The sequence below is a fragment of the Talpa occidentalis genome, unplaced genomic scaffold (genome assembly GCF_014898055.3).
Source record: "Talpa occidentalis isolate TD23 unplaced genomic scaffold, MPIMG_talOcc4v2.1 talOcc4.3, whole genome shotgun sequence".
In the NCBI taxonomy this organism is placed as follows: domain Eukaryota; kingdom Metazoa; phylum Chordata; class Mammalia; order Eulipotyphla; family Talpidae; genus Talpa; species Talpa occidentalis.
The window spans coordinates 134,058,800-134,072,481 of NW_023603184.1; the positions used below are offsets into that span (position 1 = coordinate 134,058,800).

The following is a 13,682-nucleotide window of genomic DNA, read 5'->3' on the forward strand; positions in this document are numbered from 1 at the left end:
AGTCTTTCTCTAGGAGAAAAGAAATCATATTAACCATAAAGTCCTCTAAATCACTCACAATCTTTACTACCAATATGACTTAATTTGGCAAGGAGATGTCATTATATACAACTTTAAACCTTGTATACACCTGCCACATGAGAGGCTCACTGTTTTGATGCTACATTTACAGTTCATAAGATAAGGGCATTCACCTTAACCACTGTATTTCCTGTGGCTACATTCAAATTACATGCTCTTGTCTTAATGTGATTAACCCATACAGCACTGTTTCCAAGTATTTATGCTATTCTTTTTCCAGACTATTCATCACACTGCATTTTTAGTAGTAACAAGCAAAAACTCTTTAAAAATGTTTAAGCAAATATTTCTACTGCTTAATAATTTGCAATTGAATAGGGCATAAGTGAGGCAAAGATAGAACCTCACTAAGAATCACTGCTCGTACACGTTCCAACACCCAGTTCCTTTCACCTTTTTTCCCCAAGAAATCTGGTTCCAATAATAAACAATGCTGCGGAATGAAGCCCACTACTACTTGTAGCAATGACCTCTCTCTACATTAACTAAATTCAGCTACATAATTTAACTAGATTCCTAAATCTAAAGATAGTCAAAAGGTAGTCAATTTCTTGCCCATCTGAATTGAAAAACAAAATGAAAGTAATCATTTTCTCTGACTTGGTGAAAATGTAAGTTTTTTAGATCAAAAAGAGAATGTACAATATGGCAGAGAATGATATACAGACATAATTTTAAACTGTAACAACTATAAAACATAAACAGAATGAGAATAGAAAACTACCAATGGGGTCCATCCAGCATGGTCTTTAACATTTGGGTCGCTTCCATTTTTTAATAGGTATTCAACAGAAGGTACATCGCCCTAGTGGAACAATAAAAAAAGAAATTAAAAATGATCAATAAGAAAGAGAAATGATATTTGGGGTTTTCTTTTTAAGATTCTGTCTTCTGTAAGCTAGAATAAAACTTCAACCTCTTTTCATGCTTTATTGCTTGTGTGATAACACTACTACTGATGTATGAACTGCTCTGAGTTTTAAGTGATGGAGCATTATGATCTATTCTGGAACGAAGAAAACAAAATCTGTGTTGTTAGAAGGTTATTTCAAAATGCTAAATAAAGGGGCCTTCCTGGGGGGGGCAAAGGGTTAAGCACCGCACAATGAAGCAAACCGCAGACTCTGCAGCATGAGTTCGATCCCCAGCCACACCCACATGGCGTAGCCGACCTCTCCTGTCTCGCCCGCTGCTCCTCTCCATAGTGTGTTTCAGTTAGTCTGCCTGTTTTGTTCCCCACTCTGTCTCTAGTGAATCTTCTCATCCCCCAAGTCTCCGGCCTGTACCCCTTTTTTTTAAAAAAAAAAAAAAAAAGCTAAATAAAGAACATCACAAAAAAAAAAAATCAACTGATCATGATCGTTTTTTATTTATTTTTTTTTAAAGATTTATTTATTTATTTGTTTGTTTATACAAGCACTGGGTACAGTCAGAAGCACAGGAGGGTGAGAGGATTCACCAGAGCCAGAGCGGAGAGCAGAACAGGCAGAAGGACCGAAGTACACTGCTGAGGGGAGCAGCGGGCACGGCAGGAGAGGTCTGTGTGCCATGTGGGACCCTCCCCGGTGGCCGGGGTTTGAACCAGCGCTGCAGAGGCTGCAGGCAGCTTTGCAGTCCAGCACTCAACCGCTGCGCCTGCGCCACTGGGGAGGCCCCAGGATCGTTTTTTAAAAGCATCATTTGTGAAGAACATCTTTTGTACATACATGAAAATGAGTTTTAGTTGTCATTTAAAGCAAGGTTGCTCACTGAAAACAATGTTAAAAGTGCCCAAAACCTGTCTTACTGATAGTTAATCTATCCTCAATACACTAGTTTACTTGTTTTAAGATATTTTTCTAAGCAAAAGCAAAATTTATTTTCTCCAAAAATAACTGACACAGCTTACTCTAAAAATGGCTGAATAACTAAAGGTTACATAACAATGTTGTTTCAATTAATTTGTAAAGTGCCTCTTAAGGGAAAAGGAAATCTCTTCCCTCCAACTACCAGCTTCAAAATGCTTCTGAAATATTTTTTTCCCCCTTTGTTGATTGATAGTCTGTAAGTCATTGAGTCACCTAAATACAGTAACATACAACATACATTTTTATGTTCCTAAACGAATAAAATGACCTTAAATAGCCAATGGATCTAAAAAATGATAATTTCAATTAAATTGTTCCAGTTTCAATAAAAAACATCTCCCATAGTTACTTAGGGGTACAAATTCTATGCCTCTAGGTTACTTAACATGTCTTTATCAACTTTTGCTCTATATTCAGGTTTGTCCCAAAAGAGCTCAGGAACATCTGCCAAGTTAAAATCTGAGTTTCTTATAATTCAAATACTGGGGCAGATAAACTGCCAAAACCACACATTCCTAACCAACATGAAAGTAAACACACACACACAAACATAAAAAAATGAGAAACTACCTCATGCTAATTCTACATGGTAATCAAAAAACATATTAACCTAAAGAAGTCCATAAATAACACAAATACAATTGTGGAATGGAAGTGCCACATACAAAGTCACATAGGAACAGAGTGACAATTTAGAGACTAAAAGAATCTCTTTAAGGTTGTTACACAGTAGGGTTTTTTCTTTCATGTCACATCTTCAAATTATCAAAGGTGTCTTCTTATTAACATTCCATCCCTAGACTTCCCCTAAATGCATAAGCTAATTTGCAAACTATTTGCTTTTCACACTAAATCTGCATTTTCCTCCACTAGTACTTAAAAGTCTGTCATATTTTCACCATTTTATTTTATGTAAATTTAATGTCATGCACACAAATAAAATTATGCTAATTAGATAGGGTCCACAGTAACTGGGTAAGCTGAAACCAATATGAAGTTTCTGAGAAATAAATTAACTTCTGCTTCTGATTTCTTTAAATTACTTTCTTCTCTAACGCAGTATTTTCTCAGAAATAACCACTCACAGGCCTCCCTGGTGGCGCAGCAGGTTGAGCGCCACTCTTGTGAAGCTGTCCACAGCCTCTGCAACGCGGGTTCGATTCCAGGCCAGTCAGGGAGATTCCCACATGGCGCGCAGACCTGCCTCACCTGCTGCTCCCCTCAGCAGTGTATTTCAGTCAGTCTGCCTGTTCTGTTCCCCGCTCTGTCTCTGGTGAATCCTCTGACCCTTCTGCGCCTCTGGCCTGTACCCGGCTATTGTATTAAAAAAAAAAATCTTAAAAAAAAAATAAAATCACTCACTTTTAGGCTCCTCACAACTTAAAAGAACAATTAAGATTTTTCTTAAACCACAGCAAAGAAAAAAAAAATCTAAAAAGTATTTACCAAGACTGATAAGAAATATTAAGTGGGTTTGGTATTTCCATGTAATAACTAAAAGGCTGAAAATAAGGAAACCTGTGTGTCACAATGAATTTTCTTATTGTTAACCTTTCATGCAAAGGAAAGATCCTTCACATACTAGTGCATATTATAGCAATATAAATTAACTTTCCCCAACCATACAGACACAAAAACAACTTTAATCTTGATTATGAAGGTTAACTATTCTAAAGATTATTAATAATAAACATCTTTATAAAAAATAGTATAGGGCATTACAATCAAATACAATAAGGATGACTTAAGGTTAAGCATTTCCATATTAAATGAACTGACCACATACCTAAAACTTCTTTAACTACTAGCTGTTGCTTAAAAAAAAAAAAAAGAGTCACCTGGTATAGCAGTCTAAAACATATTCTTTCCTGGCTTCTTAGTCAGAGCTTACTGAATAAATTACAACCAAGTCATCACAACAACATTACTATTATTTAAAAGGTGGGTGAAAGAGGGAAAAATGATACTGACACCAAGAAGTGTTACAAAAATTGAAATCTTGAAAATAGCACAAATGCCAGTTTGCTTGAGTTCTTTGCTACTTTCTCAGAAAGCTAGTATGTAGAACATGTAATAACATGGCTTTATACATAATAGTATAGGACTGCCTTAAATAATGAATTACAAAGTCAAACTCTGAAGGAGACTCCTTATAAGGGAATTTCTCTCTAAGAGAGATCTATTTCACCCTTGCTAAGGTAAGGACACCACGCCTTGAAGATGCTTTCAAAATATTATCTATTATATCTGGATCACAAATCTATTATGACATGCCAACGCCAAGTCAATCTTCTACTTCATATGTTCACTGCTGTGACATGAATTATGAGTAATCATTGTCAATTTAAGAATCTGCGCTAGAGAACTCTGGGGAGATTTATTTCAGCACCTACAAATTCTTAAATAAGGTGACATAATCAAATAACAAATCAAAATGTTCTCTATGTCTAGAAAAATATCAAATAAAAATAAAAATGTTTTTATTAAATAAGAATAAACAGCGTTTGTATCTATTTAGGCATAACATCTTCTCATAACATCTTCTATTTATTATAACAATAGTCTCAATATCATGTTTCTATACATTCACATAGAAACACGAGTTATAAGCAGAAAGCCTAGCAGATCTTAATTTTGGGTCTGTTTAAAAGAGAATGTTCACAACACCCCAGACATTACATTAATGAATATTCTGCTTAGTTTCTATAATGTAATAAAAGTATAAAGATTTTAAGAATAATTCTGTGTAGGTTTTGCATTCAAATGGTGCTGAATATATAAAAACTAATTGGGTAGGCTTTAAGTTCATGATCCTGGAGGGAAGAAAGGTCTGAGAACTGACAATAGAAACAGTATTTCTGACAATAGTAACTGTACTCAGGCAGTCCAAATATTTAGGCCGTCTGGATATTTAAGAAGCATCTTCTGTTGCCAAATATGGAGGTTATGAAGATAAGACGACCGATGCTTTATAGTAACCCAGAAAGAAGTCTTACTTCTACGTATTGATCCAAAAATGCATGCTCTCAAATAAAACAAAGATTTATAAAATCTGTTTATAAAAGCAAAAACACATGGGAAAAAACAGGCATCTATCAGTAAAGGGCTAGTTAAATAATGAAAACTTATGGACATCTAAAATTTTTAAAATGTACAGTTGATACTAACATGGAGAGCATTTGTTTATTCCACATAAAGAAATTCACAAAAGATACACAAAAAGGTAAGGAAAGTAGTAAGCAGGAAAGGTCTGTCAACTACAGGTGGCTGGGGGCAGAAATGGGAGTGAAGCTTTCCACCATAGTTACTTTTGTTTATTCTTATTTTTAAAACATAAAGTAGTTGCTTATATTTTGAAATTGAAATTTCAATGAAGGATATACTCCAGATAATCATAAAATCTGAGGAGTCATATAACTGAAAACTAAATGAACATAAATGCAACTAAAATTATGTCACCATAGAGAAGAATCTAACTCTGGAAATTCTGAGAAAGACTTATTAAGAAGGCAGTCTATGGTGCCTCCCTGGTGTCGCAGGCAGTTGAGCGCAGCGCTGTGAAGCTGTCCACAGCCTCTGCAACGCGGGTTCGATTCCAGGCCAGTCAAGGAGATTCCCACATGGTGCGCAGACCTGCCTCACCTGCTGCTCCCCTCAGCAGGGTATTTCTTCAGTCTGCCTATTCTGTTCCCCACTGTGTCTCTGGTGAATCCTCTCACCCTCCCACACCTCTGGCCTGTACCCCAGTTCTTGTATAAATAAATAAATAAATCTTTAAAAAAAAAAAAGGAAGGTAGCCTATTGCTAGATTTTGAATGGAACAAAGGGAAATGGGAAAAGATGCAGAGCATGTGAAGCAGAGAGAAGAACACATGCAAAATTACTAGTAGCATTAATGAATATATTTGAATAATTCATAAGATTAAAGTTATGCGTGAGAGGACAAAAGGGTTCAGATCATGCCTGGGTGGAAAATTCACTCATTTATTCAATAAATATCAATAGCAATCTACCGTGTGCCAGGCAAAGTTCTAGATACCACAGACGTAACATTGAACAAACGGATTCTTGCTATCATTCTAAAGAACAAGCAGCAAAGAGATCTATAACAATGTCAGGAAAAAAACAATGGGAAGAAAAGCAAAGAACTGAGGGTACAGTAGAGACTGTTACTTTAGAGCAGTCAGGAATAGTCTCTCTAAAGAGTTGGTGTCTGAGCAGAAGGAGGGCTCACATAAAATTGTGTGGAGCACGGGAAGAAGTGTGTATTTTATTTTAAATGTAGGAGAGCAGAGAAACAGAAATTTCTGACAGTTCAGATTAGTCTGGCAGTCACATAGAGCACTGATTACCAGAAGTGTAAAGGAAAGCAGAGCACGAAATTAGGAAGTTACTTCTATGGCTTAGCTGGAAGAATTATGACTGCCCACCCCCACCTCCAAACATTCCATGTCCTAATCCCTAGAACTTGTAAATGTGACCTTACATGGCAAAAGGAACTTATTGTGATTAAGGATGCAGACCTTGAGATGAAGAGGTTATCCTGTACTGTTTGGTGGCCCCAGACTCAACCTATGAGTGAAAACATTTTGCTGGCTAGGGCCAAAAAATGGGATGCAAGGACTCCATCCACTCTTGCTGGTTTTAAGGACAGAGGAAGAGGATCACAGATTAAGGAATGGGATAGCCTGTAGAACCTGAGAACCATCACCTGTAAGATCGAAGAAAATGGGATCTCAGTCCAACAACTACCAAGAACATGCAATTTCTGCCACCAGCACAAATAAGCAAGAAAACAGATTCTCTCCTAAGGTAATGCAGCTGACAGAAAGTAATACAGCTGACAAAATGACTTTCGTCTGGTGAGACCCAAACCAGACTTCTAACCTACAGAACTGTTTTAAGTCGGTAAATTTGTGGTAATTTGTTATGACAGTAATATGGCACAAATGCCAGCGGTCAGGGCACGAAAAGATAAGTAGCTTCTACCAGTTAGTAGTACGGAAAGTTCTGGCCAACAAAGATGCTCAGAGGTGGGTTTGGGGCACGATACCAAAGAATCTTAATAATGTCACCAAGTTCAGAGATCATTCTGCAAAGCTGTAACTGCAGCCTGGGAAGCCACAGTCCAAGAGATCTGAAAAACTACTGCAGGGTCCTCTGCACTCCCTCAGTGCGTACATCAAGCCTTCACAGCACAAGTGTGCACTCTTAAACAATGGAAAGGGGTTAACTGTGAGTGGAGCAAGATACTCAGGGAAAAGTAACAAGAACAACATCTATCTTCTGACAGCAAAAAACCCTGGTACTTCCCTTTATTTGCTTTGCTGTCTGAAAGGTCATCAGATCTATATTAATTATTCAGCGGCAGTAACTTCTTCCTCTTTCTTTGCTCCTTGTTCCATTTTAATTTTAACCTTAGAGCTACCTCAATCCTTTGCTGAAGAGAGTACGAAGTTCCTAAGATAGCAGAATTGCAATATTCACTTTTCTAGTAATGGAATTAGTCATTTGAGGCTAACCAATCAAGAAAAAAGACAGAAATTAAATGAGTACTATTTATAAAAAGATAAATATAAATTCATTTCCCCCCCCAAGTATTTTTCCCCAAATATTAACATCACATTAAATTCACAATAAATTTTTAAAATACAAAACTCCTTAGTTTTGTTACTGATTATAGAAAACAATAGAAATCCATTTACTTTTCTTAAATGTACTGTATCAGAATCAGCCAACTAGTGACAACAATAGTATGTAAAAAGTTAAAAGAGAATCAAAATGGGTAGTTCTAGTTCTGGCAAGATTCTAAGAAAAGCAATAATATGACAGAACCTCAATGAAGCAATCTTGAATGTATCAATGGTGAAAAGCCACAAAGATAGTATCACGCCACCATTCTTTTCCTGTCTTAAGTCTCTACTGTGGATTTTCCCAAGGTGTAAGCCAAAGGTAGCCCAACTACAGTCTGTGGGCCAGACACCTAACTTTGTACGTTTACATATTGTTTATAGCTGTGGAAGAGACAAAAACAAAAGCACTTAACAAAGCAGAAGCTAAACTATTGAAATAATTAGTTATCTCACATAAGATTATGGCGCCCAGGGGCCATGAATTTTGTTTTTTTGGTTCAGAAGTTATCACATGTGTGATAGGTTAATTAGTAGTCATGTCATTTTTCACACGCCCCAAAGTAACTGTTTTATATGCTGGTCTCATTCAGAAAGCGCATTTCAGAGTAAGCATCCTACCTTAATAGAAGCAATATGGAGCAAAGTCTCTCCTCTGTGATTTCTCTTCACAAGGTTACTCGATGACAGCTTCATGGCTGAGGGGCTAGTCATCATTCGTCTATAACTTGCACTATTCAGTGTAGAAGGTGGTGTGCCTGGCAATAGGTTAATGGGCTCATCTAATATAGTGCTGTTTTTCCTTCTTGATTTGTCACCAACGTTAAGTCTGCTTGAAGGTGGTGAAGAACAGTCAGGAGGCAATGGTATGTCTTCTGAGAGCACTGTCTGCTTAATAGAATTTCCACCAGTGCTTGGAATGCTGCTTCTACATCTCTTAGATATGGGATTGGAAAGCCTTCTGTTGCTACGTCCACGTTTTCCTTTATCATCTAAGGACAAGGACTGCTTAGATGCAAGATCATTTTCACAGAGATTTTCCTCAGGAACTTTTTCATTCTTACTCTCAATTTCTGGAGACACTATGTGCTCAGCCAGTGGTAAGGAAATCTTAGTTAAGCTTCCAAAATCTTCAGATTCTATCACAGAACCACTTGCTAGCAAGTCTATTTCACCATTTCTTGGAGGGCTAGCGCTAAGAGATGCTTGGCTAGAGAATGAGATCAGTTTTTCTTTAAATTCTTTAGACTCAAGTTCACAACGTTCTGTTTCTGCCTTACATTCTTGGTGGATTTCAATTAAAGTTTTCTTCTTTTGCTTTTTCCCAGACCTTGTAGAAGTCTTTTTAGGCCTCTCAGAAATATTTGCTGGAGGAGTTGTAGAAACAAATTCATACATTGAGGCTTGCTGAGCATTCTCATCATTTACAATTTGAGGCTGGGTCTGCACTGAAACTTTATTCACAATATATCTGACCTTCTTACTTCGAGGACTAAACCACATTTTTATTGAATTCTTCTTATTTTCTGAGTCTTTAAATAAGCTTTTCCTAGATATATCTTCTTTCAAATCTGACAGAAAAAAGCAAAGAAATCCATTATATGAACTTATTATCTTTTCCCATGTTAAACTCCCAAAGGGTTTTATTGATAATTCTCCTAAGTATAGCAACCTTTTATTTGGTACCTTTCTCTCATTGTAGACTATGAATTCCTTGAGAGTAGATATTTACTCCTTCAACAAACATTTACAGAATCCTACTCTATTCTAGGCAACATTCTAAGGGCTAGAGATACAACAAAGAACAAAATATGGAACTTATATTCTGCCAAGAATAGGCAGAATATACAAACAAAGAAGTAGGACAAATAGTATGCTCATGAGTATAAGCAAGCAGAGATATTTAATAAAAGTAGTCAAAACTGATTTAATTTTCAAAAGTTTGAAAACCAATAACTCACTTTATCAAGAAACTAAAGGAAAACCATGCGATTTTCTTAACAAATACAGAAAAAAAATTAACAAAATCTAACAACCATTCATGATTTTATAAAAGATTCGGCAAATTAGGGATAGAGGGAACTTCTTCAACCTGAAATACATGCAAAAATACATAGACTAGTATCATGTTTAACTGTGAAAGACTGTAACGATTATTTTGTTCCTACTATCAAGATCAAGTAAACATGTATATTCTCATCACTACCACTTAAAACCCTATTGAAAGTCCTAAACAGTACAGCAATGTAAGAAAAATATATAAAAGGCACATAGATTGTAAAGGAAGATATAAGACTGCAACTATGTACAGTATACTTGACTATACAGACTATCCAGGATAGTTTTTAACATTAAAAAATCTTACCAAGTGACTTTAACAAGGTCATAAAATACAATGAATATGCCAAATTCAACTTCAACTATACGTCTATATATATTAACAATGATAAAAGTAAATTGGAATTTTTAAACACTTTTATAACTGTACCAAAAAAACATAAAAAGAGTTCATTATAAACCAAACAAAATATGTACAAGTTCTATTTGCTGAAAATTAGAAAACATGTATTAAAGAAATTCTACATGAACAGAAAGATATCCTTCAGCAGTGCAATGTCTGTCGTAGGTTATATACCATGTTCATGAATCAGAAGACTCAATCTTTTTAAAATGTCAATTCTCCCAACTCTAAGTACAGACTACAAACTATTCTCAATGAAAATCCAGGAGACTTTGTAAAAATAGAGAAGGTAATTCTGAAATTTACATGGAGAAGCAAAGAAATTAAAATATAGAAAGGCAAAAGACTAGAATAATAACACAATATTGAACAACAAAGTTGGAGAATACACACTAATTTCAATATAAAATTAAGATAAAATTAATCTAAGGGATTTAATAGTCACAATTCATTAAATACCATCTAATATACTCTCAAGCTATGTAAGCCAAAAATTAATGAGAATCAACAAACTGTAACTAGGTACACATATTATTAAGCAAAAAGAAGCAAGACACAAAAGAGTGCATTAAAAATAGCCCAAAACTAATCTAGCATGTTAAATCTTAATGGTGAGTATCCCTATAGGAAGGAGGCAGTTACTGGAAAAGGACAAGAGGGGTTTCTAGAAAACTGTTTATTCTTCTAGGTGAATCATGTTTATGAAAATTCATCAAGCTATAGGGCCTCCCTGGTGGCACAAAGGGTTAAAGCACCGCACTATGAAGCAATCCGCAGCCTCGGCAGCATGAGATTAATCTGTGGCGGGCCAGGTGAGCAATCCACATCTCCTGTCTTGCCCGCTGCTCCCCTCAGCAGTGTATTTCAGTCAGTCTACCTTTTCTCTTCCCACTCTGTCTCTGGTGAATCCTCTCACCCCCCACATCTCTGGCCTGTACCCCAGCTCTTGTATGCATAAATAAATAAATCTTAAAAAAAAAAGAATATTCATCAAGCTATATACTTACACTTTATAAAAACAAATTTTCAAGAAAAACATATGACCAGAAATTTAAATACAGAGACTTATTAGCTTTAAGAGTTTCTTTAAAAAAAAAAAAAAAATCACAGTCCCAAAATAGACGTCACATTTTGTGCGTGCATATTTTGTGAGTGCATACTCTCCTGTACTAACAACACCTTGCTGCTTTACTCAAGGTCATTTAGTCTTTCTGAGGGAGCCCTCTTTTGAGTTAAGACCTAAATGACAGGGCCTCCCTGGTGGCGCAGGCAGTTGAGCACGGCGCTGTGAAGCTGTCCGCAGCCTCGAGAGCATGGGTTCAATCTCGTCACCGCAGAGGTACCCACATGGTGCGGCAGACCTCTCCTGTGTCTTGCCTGCTGCTCCCCTCAGCAGTGTATTTTGATCAGTCTGCCTGTTCTGTGCCCCGCTCTGTCTCTGGTGAATCCGCTCATCCTCCCGCACCTCTGGCCTGTATCTAGGTTCTTGTACGCATGAATAAATCTTTAAAAAAAAAAAAAAAGAGGGCCTCCACGGTGGCGCAGCGGTTGAGCGCTGGGTTGCGAAGCTGCCCGCAGCCTTTGCGGCGCCGGTTCGATCCCCAGCTGCTCCCCGGCCACCAGAGGAGGGTCCCACGTGGCACGCAGACCTCTCCTGCCGCCCGCTGCTCCCCTCAGCAGTGTACTTCGGTCCTTCTGCCTGCTCTGCTCCCCGCTCTGGCTCTGGTGAATTCTCTCACCCTCCCGCGCTTCTGACTGTACCCAGTGCTTGTATAAATAAATAAAATAAATAAATCTTAGAAAGAAATAGAGAGAGAAAGAGAGAAAGAGAGAAAGAAAGAAAGACCTAAATGACAATAGGGAAGCAGCTGTGTAAGCATCTAGGAAAGTATTTTTTTCCAAGCAGAAGGAAGAACAAGTGCCAGTGTCCTAAGAGACAGGAACAAATTTAGCATATTCAATGGACAGAGAGTCAATGTGGCAAGAGCTTGGAGAAGGATCAGAAAATGAAGGAAATGAAGTCAGACAGGTAAGCAGATGCATTCTATAAAGACCTCAATCTGAGGTATTTTTGTTGTTACTCCTCAATCCATCAGTTAAGTGGAAGGGCTGCAGTCACTCCCTCCGTAATTATGTAATTTCCTGCCCTTTCTTTGTGGATACAAGAAACTCAACACACAACTCAAGGTCTTGAATCTGTGTCTCCAGGGCTGTAGTCCTAATAAAGCCCCAGATAAATACCAATAGTTTGCTTCAACCAACAGTAAGATCTCATTCGATCTGGTACAACAACCAAAATAAGTGAATTAGTATCAGATCTGAAGTAAGCAGAAATCAGACAATCTATGTTCTTTGACACACTGTAATTGCATTACAAATTAACAGCACCAGTTTTCCCTAGCTTTCTGCTCCCCTCCACAACTGATTAAGTAGCATGGAAGTGTGAAAGTCCTTCTACCCTTTTCCCCCAACCTAAAAACAATCTCTTTATTTCCCATTAGTTATTTAATCTTTCAGTTCTTTTTGATAAAAGTATTATGAATTAGTCTATATCCAATAGAATTTTTAAAATTTAAAAGGGGTTGTGCTATATTTTTGTCTTGAATACCTTTGTAAGTAATGAGGGGAGGAGAATTTGCTGCTTCAAAATGTACCTCTTAGGCATGAGAATTACCTTGAGGCCATTATTTCTAAAAAACAATAAAGGAAAAGCTCTGCAAATGCACTGCAGTTATCCTTTTGGAAGGTCCATCCATACAGAGAAGTTCCATTTGTAAGGTGTCTCCCACTCTGTACCAAGAAGGAAAATAATGAAATCTCTAGATTGCCCATGGAGACGGTGAGCACTTAAATCTGCACAGCAAGCAGAACCTGGTCTTCGGCTGGGAACTTCCCAGGACTGGCTCAGTCTCTCCACCAAGAGTCTCTCAACCTCGAGGTGGCCTTTCAAGCTAAGGGCTTGAGACATTTTAAATTTAGTCAGCTTTCTGGGTCTCTCCTATGTATACAGGAATTACACATATTATTAAAATTCTATTGCTTTTCTCCTCTTAATCCATCTTTTATTATTGGAGAAGGGATAGTGTCTCAGCTAGGAATCTAGAAGGGTGAAGGGAAATTATTTTTCCTCACCTACAGTTGTAAAGAGTATGTTCACCTATATTTCTTGATGTAAATTAAACAAGTAGAAAATAAAACTTGTGTAAGGTTATATACCTAATTGCAGAGCTGGTTGGCATTGAAATTCATGTCTACTTTCACTTATTAGAAATTAAGACTTTTCACTTATGTATACAAATGTAAGTAATATTTATTACTATAAATTATATATTTGGTCTTCACCTACTATTCCTGATACATAGCCTTAAAACTCTTGTATTTTCCTATTTAAGGCTTCAAGAGGATCATCTTTCCTTATGATACTGAGCATGTTCCCAGTCTCTGAAAATAGGTATGGAACAGGAAGGTGGAAAGAGTGCCTATCATTATTCATTGCAAGCCCCTTTCAATCACACTAGCGTTTATATTAATAAGGTGACTTTGGACAGTCCCTAAGGATAGGAACTGGTTGCCAGGGGAACCAACCAGATTAAAATGATGAAATTTCAGTTCTACCCCTTGACCTCAGAAGGGGAGGACCTCTAGAAGTTGAATCAATCAAGA

General features: G+C 37.0%; 1 protein-coding gene across 1 annotated transcript in view; it reads right to left on the bottom strand.

Annotated features, from left to right (window-relative positions):
- Positions 1-13,682, bottom strand: part of BARD1 (BRCA1 associated RING domain 1) — a 70,966-nt gene that overhangs the window by 35,771 nt on the left and 21,513 nt on the right. Inside the window, exons 4-5 of the mRNA XM_037522140.2 lie at positions 8,180-9,129; positions 806-886 (exon numbers count right to left, since the gene is read on the bottom strand). Coding sequence (XP_037378037.1) covers positions 806-886; positions 8,180-9,129 — 1,031 coding nt within the window. The remainder of the gene's footprint in view (positions 1-805; positions 887-8,179; positions 9,130-13,682) is intronic.